This window comes from Jaculus jaculus, chromosome 1, assembly GCF_020740685.1.
Source record: "Jaculus jaculus isolate mJacJac1 chromosome 1, mJacJac1.mat.Y.cur, whole genome shotgun sequence".
Classification (NCBI taxonomy): Eukaryota; Metazoa; Chordata; class Mammalia; order Rodentia; family Dipodidae; genus Jaculus; species Jaculus jaculus.
The window spans coordinates 231,317,221-231,332,294 of NC_059102.1; the positions used below are offsets into that span (position 1 = coordinate 231,317,221).

Consider the following 15,074-nt stretch of genomic DNA (forward strand, 5'->3'; position numbering starts at 1 on the left):
ATGCATTTAGCATTTTTCAAACTCTCACCAGAATAGGCCATAAAATTTGGCATACTGCACTGTCAGGCTTCTGCAGTTTCAAGTACCAAGTCCATACATATTTATCCTTCAGCACACAAGTTCCAAAAGACCGAAGTTTACATGATCATATTCCTCTCATCTCAGTGATACCCCAACTCTCTGGCACCACATTTCTGTAGGAAACAGCTTCACATTGCTGGGATGAACATCCAAACCAGACACAGAAGATGGAAGGAAGGGATTTATTTCAGCCTTATAGATCCAGAGGAAATTCTACCCATGGCAGAAGAAGCTGGCTCCCATTCATAAACCCAAGCTTAGAGAGAAACCAGCAGCCAGCAAACACCAAAAAAGCAGCCAACAGCAAAGACTCACCAGAGTTTAGACTGCTATTTATAACTCTGGGCTGGAATTTACATCTACCCCCCCAGTGACACCTTAGGCCTGCGCTATGGGATCTTCCTCCAGTGACACCTCCCCTAGCCAGGCAGCTGGAGATCCAAGTTTTAAGCTTAATAAAACCACCTGAGTCTATGGGGGACATACATTCAAACAACCCCAATAGAATACTGAAGATAACTGGAAGAAGCTCCTATCACCATAGGTGGGACAGTTTGAGCTAATAGGTACTGCTAATTTGTGCAAAATAAACACACAAATCATGATAAAATTAGATTGTAATCCACATCCATTAGTCCATTTGATAGTAATAAATAAATGTGAGAAGTGACTATTTCTTAGAGCAGAATCTAATTAATCAGTATAGATAAAATGATGAAAACAAAGTCATCACTAGGTAAATACAGCAGTAACAATAGTTGCAGACAAGAACCATTCCTGGATGGAAGTGAAATAGAAAGAAATTAGCATAATTTATGAATATTCTACTGAAAGTTATTAACTCCAGAGGAAACACATGTACTTTTATGGTAGAAAAACCTGTTTGACTCCATGTTAACAAAGTGATTAAGATTAGTATCACCAGTAACTAGACACTTCACTATCATGTACCCCTGATACAAGCATTGAAAAGGACCCAATATAACTTCTGGATACCCTTGCCAAAAGTCCATCTATTCATAAGAAATCACCATACAAACCCAAACTTAGGAAATCTGATGAAACAACAGACATTTCTAAGGCATCAGAGTCATGAAAACTAAAAGCATACTAAAGAACTGTCAAAGATGTGAGACATCTCAGGAACATGAGAATGAAATGATATATGAGGGCCTGAATTGGAGCCTAGAACAAAATTGGTGGAGTTTCATTAAGACTCATGGGCAGTATTATTGTATTTCTTGGTGTGAATTCTGTTGTAGTTATATAGTAAGATGGTAAGGGGTGGGGGGAAGCTGAGGTGAGAGGGCATAGGAATTTTATGAGCTGTTTATGTAACTTCTATAAAGAGCAAAGATTTGTGTGTGTGTGTGGTGTGTGTGTTCGAGGCAAGCCCAACAGGCTGACCTTTTTTTATGTACGAGAGAGAGAGAGAGAGGGAAAGAGAGAGAGAGTTGGCCCACCAGGGCCTCTCAACTTTATAATCGAACTCAAGACGTTTGTTTCACCTTGTGTGTATGTGCAACCTTGCGAGCTTGTGTCACCTTGTGCATCTGGCTTATGTGAGGTTTGAACAGTCAAACATAGGTCTTTAGGATTCACCAGCAAGTGACTTAGCCACTAAACCATCTCTCCAGCCCTAAAGTTTTTTTTCAATGAAATGGCTATAGTCTTCTAAAATAATTCTCCACCTCCATTGTGAGTATTCCTATATCTCTTTTTATGTTCTAAGTAAACATCTCCTTTTTCTAGTAATAACCATGACTTCATAGAGCTCTGATACAGCTTTTTGTTGTTGCTGTTATTGCCAGACAAAAAGGAATAGGTAAAAATCAAAATACAGAGTGTCAGGTATATAGTTATCTTAAGTAAAACATCACTAAGGAAGCCCAAAACCCTTGGGGTTCCACACTTTTAGAAAAGCACTGAACACCATGGTATACATTTAGTTCTATTAAACTTAAGCCATCCAAAAAAGATTCCTCTTAGTTATCAAATTTATCAATGTTGGCAGGTTCTCTTTCACAAGAATAAAATTGACTCTTGTTAAATGTGTCCTGCACAACTACCTTCATCCCTAGAAATATTGTCAATTCTGTCATACCTCCCATGTGATTGATTAATCATTTCATTCTGTCATTTTTAAGCACCAAATAACTGTGTATGGATTTGCTGATTTCAGCTTTTGCATAAATACACTACTGTGTCACTGTATATTCTTTAGAAATATAGTAAATTTTGCACCTTTGAAAATTTGGGAATGCTGTTTTCAGTGCTTAAGATTTACTACTTAATCCACTATAATAATAAGAAATATAGAATTTTAGCCAGTTGTGGTGGTGCACACCTTTAATCCCAGCACTTGGGAGGCAGAGGTAGGAGGATCACTGTGAGTTCAAGACCACCCTGAGACTACATAGTGAATTCCAGGTCAGCCTGGGCTAAAGCAAACCCCTACCTCAAAAAAGCATATGTATATGTGTGTATGTATATATATATATATATGTGTGTGTGTGTGTATGTGTGTGTGTGTATGTATGTATGTGTGTGTGTATATATATATATATATATGTATATATATATGTGTATATATATATGTATATATATATGTATATATATATAATTATAATTTTGGTTTATCTCTATGTTCTGATTATTATGATATATAAGATTCTATATCTGGTTGACATGTGATATTTTATGTCTAGATTTTCAGCAATGAGACTTTAGCCTTAAATAGCCAACTTTTATAAGGTTATGGTAATGTAGTTTCACTAGATATAATACGTTTTTAAGCATTCACTAGTTTATTTACTTATCAAATGTTTATTGCACACCACTCTTGGAAAGATGTATAGCAATGGCTATATAAAAGTGATCAAGAGGGCTGGAGAGATGGCTTAGCGGTTAAGCGCTTGCCTGTGAAGCCTAAGAACCTCGGTTTGAGGCTTGATTCCCCACGACCCACGTTAGCCAGATGCACAAGGGGGTGCACATGTCTGGAGTTCATTTGCAGTGGCTGGAAGCCCTGGCGCGCCCATTGTTTCTCCCTCTCTCTCTCTCTGTCTTTTTTTTTCTCTCTCTGTCGCTCTCAAATAAATAAATAAATAAATAAAATATTTTTTAAAAAGTGGTCAAGAGGCTAGAGATGGCTTAGCAGTAAGATGCTTGCATGCAATACCAAAAGACCTAGGTTCGACTCCCCAGGACCCATGTAAGCCAGATGCATAAGGGGGTGCATGCATCTGGAGTTTGTTTGCAGTGGCTTGAGGCCCTGCTGCACCCATTCTTTCTCTCTTTCTCTCTCCCTGCATATTTCTGTATGTCTCTCTCAAATAAATAAATAGAAATAAAAGTTTTTAAAAAGTGATCAAGTTGGATTTCCATGACTTCCTGTATCTTACACTCTATTACATGTGGAACCACGTGAAATTGGTTGCTCCCATGTTTCTTTTGCCTGTATGCTTAAGTAATACTGCTTTGTTTGTTTTTTTTTTAAATCTGACCATATGGTATGCAACCCATAGCATACTAGTGAGTAACATAATACTTGTTAATTTTTTGTTTTGTTTTTGTTTTCTAAGGCAGAGTCTTTCTCTAGCCCACGCTGACCTTGAATTCACTATGTAGTCTCAGGGTGACCTCGAACTCACAGCTATCCTCCTACCTCTGCCTCCAGAGTGCTAGGATTGAAGGCGTGCACCACCACACCTGGCTGCTTGTTACTTTTTAAAAAATCTTAAAATATTTCCCTTTCTCATGGAAGCTATTTTCACTCTAAATTATTTACTAGCCTCTCTTATATATAGCAGGTATGTATCATTGATAGGCTTTGACTTTTATTGCAGTTAAGTCATACTGTCAGTGATTTCAATGGGAGCAAACTTGATTTTTATTGCTGAAACAACTTCTTTTGGTCTACAGGTGTTGGCTGGACAGGCGTCAGATTGATGGCTCTTTGAATAGAACTCCCTCAGGGTTCTATGACCGAGTGTGGCAGATCCTGGAACGCACACCCAATGGTATTCTTGTAGCTGGAAAGCATTTGCCACAGGTAACACCCACTGAACACACATTAGGAAAAGGGGCCTAAAGGGGTGTGAGAATGCTTTCTGTCTATGTTCTAAGAGTATTCCAAGCATACCCAAAGAAATGAAATACTAGAAAATGGAAAGCCTCATCAAGTGAGTTGGAATTATTTTTGCTTAATCTGAGTTACACTTATTTTCCAATTTCGGTGTATCTGTGAGCAAAGAAAACTTTACCAAATGGATAATTGCTGAGAAGTTGTAGTTAGTCAAAATGTTCTTCTAATTGTGATATTTCTGATGTTTTCAGGACCCTTTCTTTTGAGATACAAGTGACTTAAAACCTCTTGGTGAACACACTGCCCTTTCTCTTTTTACTCAATAATGAATTCAGGGTTTCTTGTGTTGGCTACTTAGGTAGAGGTGTCCTTTCACCACAGCTGGTGGTGGGCCAGCGCTGGGACCTCACAAAATCAAACAATGTGAGGTGAAACCTGGTCAAACCAAGTGAAGTAAAGTGGCCTTATGATGCCTTGATAAAGAAAGCACTGCTTAGAAATTGCTTCTAGTGTGGAAGCTTTAATGAAATTACTTTTTAGGAGGTTCATTATGAAAAGAAAAATAGACTCAAATCCACCAGCACTCATATATCAGGGTTCTCTAGAGGAACAGAACTGATACAAAGAATATGTCTTATAAAGGGGATTTATTAGATTGGTTTCTAAGCCAATAGTGCCTGCCAGCAAGCTTCAGAGGCTGAGAACACAGTATCTGCTCCGTCCAGGATGCTGGATGCCTCAGCACTCACAATCTGGCACTGAAGGCCTGGAGGATTCCTGGAGAGCAGCTGATCTTTAGTCCACATTAGCAGGCTGGAAAAGGAAGGGTCTGATGTTCCATGATAGATAGAAATAACAGGGTATATGCATTTGCCAGCAATTAACAAGGGGAGCAGGTAAAACCTACTACCTTTTCCTAGGGCCCCCTTATATATAAGAGGTTACTGGAAAGGTTGCCCACTCTGAGGTAAGGTTTTCCTCCCTCAGCTTATCCTTCCTGGAAGCCCCCTCACATACCCAAGAGGCATGTCTCTTACTTAATTTCCTGATCTGATCAAGCTGACAATTCAAATTAGCTGTCATAAATCTATCCCTTGTCAACCTGACAACAGATCTTATCTTCTTATGCCATGTTTTATTTCCAAATAAAGCCAATAGCAAGGTCATTCCACTTAACATGATATAACTATCCCACATACCACTAGAAACACACTATCTACTCTAATTACATGGGAAAGTCCCTTGAGGAGTGCTTAGTTTCTAGTATCTCATAATTTACATATGATAACATAGGTTTAATAGCACTTAACTACTGATACTATCTCAATCAATACTATGTTACATGGTAAAGATATAGAGGAAAGAAAAATGCAAGCATCCTTTTTAATATATGTACTCACATGTACAAACAGTTAACAAAATCAAACAAACCCTCATGATAATCTTGCCACTCCAGAAGCATGGGAGGTCTCTGAATGTTCCAGTGTCTTTCTCAGTTTCTTTTTTTTTTTAATATTTTATTTTTATTTATTTACTTGAGAGAAAGTGAGAGAGTTAGATACAGAAATAGACAGGTAGAAAGAGAGAGAGAGAATGGGCACACCAGGGCCTCCATCCCTATAAATAAACTCTAGATGCATGTGCCCCTTGTGCATCTGGCTTACATGGGTTCTGGGGAATCGAATGAAGGTCCTTTGGCTTTGCAGGCAAGTGCCTTAACCACTAAGCCATCTCTCCAGCCCATCTTTCAGTTTCTTTCTTCACTGTCTTAACATTTCATTGTACCCTCCTTGGTTAGGTTCATTTCTAGTTTTTTTTTTTTAAGCTATTGCAAATGAGATTTTTCTGTATGATTGCTTTCTCATAATGTTCATTATTCATATACAGATTTACATTATTGATTCTGTATCCTGGTACTTTGCTGTATGTGTTTATCAGGTTTGAAATTTTACTGGTAAGGTCCTTAGGGTCTTTTGAATATAGAATCATGTCAAATAGGGAAAATTTGACTTCTTTCTTTACTATGTTTACCTCTTGTATTTCTTTCTCATGTCTTATTGCTCTATTTAAAACCTCAAACACTATATTGAATGAGAGTGGAAAGAGTGGACATTTTTCTCTCATTCCAGATTTGTATAGTATTGGCTGTAGGTTTGTCAGATATAGCCTTGATTATATTTATTTTGTTTTAGTTGCTTCAGGGCTTTTATCTTGAAGAAATACTGAACTTTGTCAAAGGCCTTTTCTGATAGGTTGAAATGATCATGTGATTTTTATGTCATTATGTGCCAGTGACACTTATTGGTTGCATATGTTGAGCATCCCTAGAATGAAACCAAAACTTAGTTGTGCTGTGTGTTCTTAATACATTTGTGAATTAATTTTGCAATAATTTTGAGATGTTTTTGTATGTGTGCATAAGGAAAATTGGGCTATAGTTTTCTTGTTGTGGTGCCTGGTTACTATTTGGCTTTGATATTCAGGTAACACTAGCCTCCTAGAATGAGTTTGATCATGTTTTTTCCCTTTGTACTTCATAGAGCAGTTTGAGAAGCATTCAGCTCTTATTTGAGGGTTTGGTGGAATTTGACAGTGAATCCATCTGTTCCCACACTCCTCTTTATTGAGACTTTTTAATACTGCTTCAGTCTCTTTGATTGTCAAGGATCTGATTAAGTTGTTTATATCATGTTTTAATTGGGGAGAGACATGTATGTCTAGGGATTCATCATTTCTTCTAAACTTTCTAGGTTAATTTTTTTTTGTTTATTTTTATTTATTTATTTGAGAGTGACAGACAGAAAAAGAGGCAGAGAGAGAATGGGTGCATCAGGGCCTCCAGCCACTGCAAATGAACTCCAGATGCCACTTTGTGCATCTGGCTAATGTGGGTACTGGGGAATCAAGCCTTAAACCAGGGTCCTTAGGCTTCACAGGCAAGTGCTTAACTGCTAAGCCATCTCTCCAGCCCCTAGGTTTGTTTTTTAAAATCATTACCTGATGAATCTCTGGATTTCATAGGAATCTGTAGTAACCTCCATTTTTCATCTCTAATTTTATTAATAATTTTTGTCATCTCTTTCTTTGGTTAGCTTGGTAAGGGCTTACTATTCTTTAATGTTTCTAAAAACAAGTCTTTGAGTCTGTATACCTCTGTTTTATTCTCCATTTCATTAATTTATTTCCTAATATGTATTATTTATTGCCATTTACTGCTGCAGGGTCTAGATTATTCCTGTATTACTAAGATATTGGGGTGAAACATTAGATTATTTAGTTGGGATCTTTCTGATTTTTTAATATAAGTATTCATAGCTATAAACTATCCTCTTAAATCTTAGTTGTATCTCAGAAGTTCTGGTAGGTTGTACTTTCATTTTCATATAATTATAGGAATCTTTAGTTTTTTTTCCATGCTTTCTTTGATGATGCACTTGTTATCCAAGAGTATATTGTTCAGTCTCCATGTATTTTATTTCTGTAGTTCTTGCTACTGATGTCTAGTTTTATTGCACTGTGGTATGATAAGATACAAGAAATTATTTCCATTCCTTTGTACTTATTAAGAGTTGATTTGTGGCCTAGAATATGGTCAATTTGAGAGATGCTTCCATGGGCTACTGAGAAGAATTTCTACTCTGTATCTGCTGGGTACAATATTCATATATTTAAATTTTTAATTCCATTTTATCTATGTTATAGTTTAACTCTGATATTTCATTGATGGATGTTAGTTTAATGACCTATCTAAAATGAAAGTTGAGTGTTAATGTCACCCAGTGTTTCTTGTATTAGGTAGGGCCTTTTATATCCTATAGTTTTTTGTTTTATGAAATATTGGAGGCCCCAGTATTTTGTGCATGAATATTTCTAGGAGATTATTTCCTTTTTTCAGTTTCACTATAGTTTCCTTCTTTATCTCTCTTAACTAATTTTGGTTTGAAGCCTAACTTGCCAGATATCAGTAGCAACTAACATCAACTTATCAACTTCCATTCACTCAGTAGATTGATGTTTACCCTTTCAATTTGTGGGTGTCTTTACCAATGATGTATGTTTCCTGGACAAAACAAATAGTTGCATCTATTTTGTTAATCTAGTCAGCCAGTCTTTGTCTCTAAATTGGTAAGTTGAGGTCATATGCATGTAATGTTGTTAAGGAATGTATATTAATTCCTATAATCTTGTTGGTTGGTATTCTGATTGGTTGGATTATTTTTTGTTTTTTACTTTATCCTCTGTTATAGCATTTTGGGCTTGTTTACTGATTAGATATGATAAGTTCTTTCCTAGCTATCCTTTGTTCAGCTCTTCCTCTCATGAAATTTATTCTTTCTTATGCTGACATGATTCTGACTTTCTTTCACCTGCTCCCATGGAGGCATCTTCTAGCCTACCATCTTACCCCACTTTGAGAAGATACTTTATTATTCTCATTTGATATCTGAGGAAATTGAAATAGCGCAAAATGATTTCTTCAGGTTCTCACATCTAGTAGGTAGTAAGTAGTTGACTCAGGGTGTGACACCTAGCAGTTTGGTTCTGTGGGAGTTAATATGACAGGCTCTAGAATCACCTAAGAGACAAATCTAGCATGTCTATGGGGGAGTTTCTAGATCAGATAAATTGAGATGGGGAAGACTCACCATAACTTTAGTCAGCACCATTCCTTAGGCTGTATCCTAGACTGAATAAAGATGAGAAAGCAAGCTGAGCACCAGCATTCATCACTCTCTGCTTCCTGAATGCAGACTGCATGTGACCAGCTGCCTCATGTTCAGATTCCCATGCCTTCCCACCACGATGGACTGTATATGCTTTAACTAAAAGCCAGAATAAACCCTTCTTCTTTTGACTGCTCTGACATACTACTTACTCTAAGTTCTTTCAGAAGTTTAGGAAGCTGGTAAGCTTGATCTCTCTTCTCTATCGCTAACTGTCAATTAGGTACATAGTACTTAGGCTACCTTTTAAATCAGATGTATTAAGAGGAAATTAATATGAAACCATGAAGGGTATTCCTTTTCTTCTATGACCCAATTAATCTCATTGTTAGACAGCTAAGCAATTATAGTAATTGTCTTGGCAACCAGGCATCATGTTTTCCAAATTGAGTACTAATCATAAATATTAACAAAATGTTAGATTATATTGACTGTGGGCTACAATGGGTGTACTGAATGTAACCCTGAGTCATGTTATGCCACACTGAGCATCTTTCTGTCACCTGATTTCAGAAGGATTATGAAGGGCTCCTCGTCCCATTCTGAGTAGCCAACTACTCCAATGCTGTGGCTAATTCACTGTAAACCATTGAGGTAAAAACAGATAAGTAGGACCTGTAATCTCTGCATCTCTGTGAATAATCTAATTATTCCATCTGCTTCCCATCATACAAGCCTAATGTTTAAGTCCTTCCTTTTCATCTCTGAAGGTTACCCACTGTAGTAATAACTTTTCTCATCACTGTGACCAAATACCTGACTAAAACCAATTGAGGGAGGAGTAGTTTATTTTAGCTCACAGTCGAAAAGAAGGCAAAGAAAGCCTGATGGTATGAGGAGCTTAGCCCATGGTAGCAACCAGGAGTCAAAGAAAGGTGAATGGCAGTGCTTAGCTGGCTTTCTCCATTTTCTGTTTTTATTCAGTCCTGTACCGCAGCCCATGGAATGGTGCTGCCCACAGTCAGAGTGAGTCTTCCTCACTTAAGCCTTTCTGTATGTACCTAAAGATGGTACACCCAAAGAAACACCCAAAGATGTGCCGCATTGCTACTGTAGCTCTTTCTTAATCCAACTAAGTTGGCATTTAAAATTAGCTGTCACATGCACCATACCCTGAGTTAGATTGAATTTTCTGCTTTCATTTGGTTGTAAAAACTGAATGGAAGACTTTATAGTCCTCATTTAAAGTGAAAGACAAAGAGCAGAGCAAAGACAAGGTTTTAAATTTTCATTTATTTATTTAGTACTACAAATGGACACCAGACACTTGTACCATTTTTTTTTTTTTTTTGCATTTTGATTTACGTGGGTGCTGGGGAATTTAACCTGTGCCAGCAAGCTTTGCAAGATGGTGCCTTTAATCACTAAGCCATCTCCCCAGCCCCAAGAAGATTCTTTTAGTTTTGCTTTTCGTTCCCGATTCCTTGCCATTTCTACACATAATTTTGGTTTGTCTTTAGTTTCCTGCTGCCAGCTCAGAAAGAACCCGCCACAGAAATGATGTAATTTCTGTAGCAAGTGACTGACATGCTGAAGTCTGGCAGCAAGCATAATTTCTCGGGTTAATTGTGAAAACAACATGTACTCTATTTGTTGTCTCAGTTTTTGCCTGCCTCCTTTATGTGTTGAAGTAGCTTTTTAATATAGCCCTTTTCCCCTGAAAACATTAACATAGTGGAGATAGCTACTAAAAATGGGAGGTGAATTTATCACAGTAGTCAGCTGGCTGTATTCAGTAGTTGAACATATAGAAAAATCCAGTCATAGAACTAAAAATGCACTCTATGGTTTTATAGAAACTAAAAAGATTATTGATGATAAAATGAAACTACTCTTAAATGAGAAGCAGAAGGTAATACATCAGCATGCTAATGTGGAGGTATTTTTCTTTTCAGCAACCGACCCTGTCTGATATGACCATGTATGAGATGAACTTTTCTCTCCTTGTTGAAGACATGTTGGGAAATATTGACCAGCCAAAATACAGACAGATCGTGGTGGAGGTTTGTATTAAAAAGTGTAAATCACTAATGACTTGCTTTCTGACTATACACTGAAAACTAGTATATGAAAATGACTCCCAAGAACCAGGAATTCTGTCTCTCACCTGTCTGGTTCTCCAGTGGAGTCCTCAAAAAGATAGCCATCCTGGGGCTGGGAAGATGGTTCAGCTTTTAATGGTGCTTACTTGTAAGGCCTTCATCCTCAGGTTCAATTTCCAAGCAACCCATGTATGTTAGATGCAAAAAGTGTCCAATGTGTCTGATGTTCATTTGCAATAGCAAGAAGCCCATACACATACACGCACATGAACACAGATAAATAGATGGATTAAAAAAAAAAGACACTCATTCTTCACCTAGCCATTCTCAACTGAAGTCAAAGCACACATATTTCAAATACTTTAAACTCTTCTTTCAGGCTACAAAAAGTACCAGTACCCTCACCCCTTGACAGCCAGTGCATGAGCAGTGCCAAAAGAGGTTTCTGTTCATTTTCTTTTTAGTTTTTCCTAATTACAGAAATAATACACCTGTATTGGATAACATTTCAGAGTTCAGACACTTATAGAAAACAAGTTTCTCCCAGCACCACTCACTGCTAATCTTTCCAAACAGCTGCCTGTGAAGAGGTGTGGCTGTGCGCACTGTCATCATGGCTTGGTGTGGAGTTAAGTGCTGTAGTGTACAGGCATTAGCACACACCCCTCCATCTCCTTGAAACATCATATCCAACACAGGGAGTCCCACAAATTGTGGATTCAGTGCGCAGCCCATTCTCACTTTGTGTCTTTCTCTGGGAATATCTCCATCAGACTTTGTGTTTCTATAGGTAGATAATATATCTTATGGACATAGAAGCTGTCAGTGACTGTTAAACTGGATGTGGCCCCACTCAACCCAGTGTTTCTGGAACTGCGTTCAGAACTGAGTGAGACTCAGTCTAATCTGTGATGTCCCAGGATGTGGAACAGTATCAGCCAGTCAGTCCCACAGTGCATGGAGCATGTTGTCATAATGGTGGATGCCTTCCTGGTGCAGTGTCTGGACCCAGCATCCAGGGTGTACAGTAGACATGGAGTTTCTTCTTTCTGACCAAAGTGGTGTCACTGTCCTTTTGAAAGAAATTTTCTGTACACTATAGCAAAAGCTCATCTCCTGGCTAAAGCTTACCCCATAGGTATGCCTCGTTTGACCTCTGGACTTACTGCAGTGTTGTCTTTGATTCTTCCAGGTTCTGTTTGGGTTGCATTTACATAAGGTGCACTCAGTAAGAGCCCCACGTTAGGAGCTGAGACGTCTGTTTTCTTGTCTGAGTAAAAACAATTGTTGCCGCCTTAAATACAATCTCCACATGCAAGCCTGTCATCTAAAATAAGTGTCATTTCTAGGGATAAATTAATTATGACCTCAAAATAGGTTGATGCATTAAACAAAGTTAGTTTATACAGACAAGTAGAAAAAAACAGACAAACAAACATAGCCAGGGCTAGAGAGATGGCTTAGTAGTTAGTAGGCCTGTGAGCCTATGGACCCAGGTTTGATTCTCCCAGAACCCACATAAGCTAGATGCATGAGGTAGCACATGGCTCTGGAGATCATTTGCAGTGGCTAGAAGCCCTGGCATGCCCCATTCGCTCTCTCTCCCTTTTTCTTTCTCTCTCAAATATAAACAAAATATTTTTAAATATATATATAGCCAGCCCCTAAAAAATGACTATTGTATCATGAGATTACACTGATTGTGAGGTCCATGCCTCCACATTGTTTGCTCCTGATCCTATTCCCTTTGCTACTTTCCGTCTCCTCCCAACCACCCCTACCCCATGGGACACTATTATTGTTAGCTTTCCAAAAGGGTTTATGTCCATGGGCCCAGAAAAAGCTCAGAAACTTTTGGTGAATAGATTAATATATACTATGTACAGGGTTGGAAGGCCACTTAAACAATTTGAAAAACAAAAAACAGATTTCAGACTACATAATACACATAATAAAATAAATGTGAATTCTTCAAAAAGAACTTAGGCTGCTAATTTTTACAATTAGGATTCCTTTCCAAGTACTTCATAAGCCCTTACCTAATAGAGAATACACTGGAATAGTAGTATCATTCATCAGTGTGACTCAAGAACGAAAACTTACTTCACTCTGTAATATTATGGTTCATATAATTGATTTTCAGTATCTTTCTCTTTCAGTTACTAATGGTTGTATCTGTTGTACTGGAAAGAAATCCTGAGCTAGAATTTCAAGAAGAAGTAGATCTAGACAGACTGGTCAAAGATGCATTTCATGAATTTCAAAAAGATGAGAGTCGGCTAAAAGAAATTGAAAAACAAGTAAGTACAGCTTTTTGTAGATTTTTTTTGTCCCAATTCTTCAAAATATCTCAATCTCTTAGTATTTAAGTTATAAAACAAATTCACAGAGTACAACATAGATACTGGAGAGACAGTCTGCCTTATTTGAGAAATTAATATTACTTTTTAGCTAATTATAAGTCAATTGAGCTGTGAAGTTCTAACAAAAAAAATCTAAGAAGAGATAAATTTTCTTTATATGCTTAGCAATTAAAATGTGTTTTACCAGGGAGGATCCATTGATTCCAGAAGGCTATAAAATTAAATTCTGAGTAAGATGAGAATGAAGAACAGGCTTCATTGGTGCTGTGTACTGCTTAATGTAGTCCCTCCTAGGCTCACTGCTTAATATGTTATGCTTATCCATGAAAAAAAGGTTCCCTAAGTAAATAAAAATTAGTAGCAGCAAAGAAGAGACTACTAAAAATGTCTGGTTTTGTTTTATATGCCGAGAAGACGCCTCAGGAAAATGAAAGAGAAGCTCAGGGAGCGCATATTTTCCATGAGAAAATCTTTCTGCAAATTTATTACCCCCCTAGGCTGACGCTGATGTTATATGTCAGCTCCTCACACACAAAAAAGATCAAATGACTTGCTTACTGTCTTCCTTTGTAGGATAGTATGACTTCCTTTTACAACACTCCCCCCCTGGGAAAAAGAGGAACCTGCAGCTATTTCACAAAGGTTGTGATGAATTTGCTTCTGGAAGGAGAAGTGAAGGGAAGCAACGATGACTTGTGCCTTATAAGTTAGGGGGCGCTGTTGAGACATATTCTAGCTGTGTTTTGTGTTGAAGCTTAATTCAAGCAGCCATTAATGGATGAATTGTGGATGTGAGATGCCAGCCATACTCAGCAACTCCATACAGTTATCAGAGTGCCATGCCATTGTGTGTCTAATGCTAAGTGTTTTTAATCAAATGAAAATCAAGTTTTCATGGTTTATGCCAACTACCTTAATAATATTCACTGAACAATAGAACATTTAGGCAATGAAAATTCACTGCTGCATGTTTTATGATCAAATATTTCATCAAGATGAATCTGATTCTTTAGACTGAATTCTCACTTTCTTGTCATTAAAATGAATTTGCCAACTAGTCATGCTTACTCTGGGAATCAAGAGGTATTGGAAGGAATAGTGAACATTTTTGGAGTGACATTGTTGTTCTCAAAGAAAAATTAAGCAGCTGATATTTGATTTTCAGAAACTGAATTATTGTAGAATACAAAGCTATGATACAATTTTTACCTTGTAAACCCTGACTGAATTTTTGTATTTCCTGTAAGAATTGAGGTTGGACTTAACTATAATGTAAGAAATCTATACCTTATCAAATTTTCTTTGCACTTCTAAGTATGTGTAGACATGTTCATAAGTGTGTTAAACTTTGGACTGTTAACCTTACAACATCAAATAAAAGTCATGTAATTCTGTTTCTGAACTAATAAATGTGTCTGGATGTACTCTTTGTTCAGGCTCACAAAACTAAGCTTGATAATCCTAAATGGTTTTCTTTAACTGATTTGTACATGGATTTTGCTAGCAAATTTACCTAAGTAAACAATAAAAATAGGTCTATTAAACATTAAAATTAACAAATGAATTTCCTTCCTGGATACTATAATGCTGACAATTTGTTTGGGCTCTGATCCCAAAGAGAGACATCTTTCTGAACAGCCTGAGGGAATTTCAACTAAGAAATCAGATTTGGGGCCTGAGGAAATGACTTGGTGGATAAAAGTGCTTGCTGAACAACTGTAACAACCTGAGTCCAGAGCCCACATAAAGATATGGAGAGATGGGAGGCAGAGATAGG

At 37.4% G+C, this 15,074-nt stretch overlaps 1 protein-coding gene across 2 annotated transcripts in view; it reads left to right on the forward strand.

The window, feature by feature from the left end:
* The window catches only part of Phkb (phosphorylase kinase regulatory subunit beta), a 236,070-nt gene extending 221,379 nt beyond the window's left edge, over nucleotides 1-14,691 (forward strand). For both annotated transcript variants that reach the window (XM_004664836.2, XM_004664837.3), the window contains 4 exons: nucleotides 4,006-4,135; nucleotides 10,788-10,895; nucleotides 13,094-13,234; nucleotides 13,871-14,691. In XM_004664836.2, coding sequence (XP_004664893.2) covers nucleotides 4,006-4,135; nucleotides 10,788-10,895; nucleotides 13,094-13,234; nucleotides 13,871-14,008 — 517 coding nt within the window. In that variant the 3' untranslated portion in view covers nucleotides 14,009-14,691. The remainder of the gene's footprint in view (nucleotides 1-4,005; nucleotides 4,136-10,787; nucleotides 10,896-13,093; nucleotides 13,235-13,870) is intronic.
* Nucleotides 14,692-15,074: the final 383 nt, after the last annotated feature.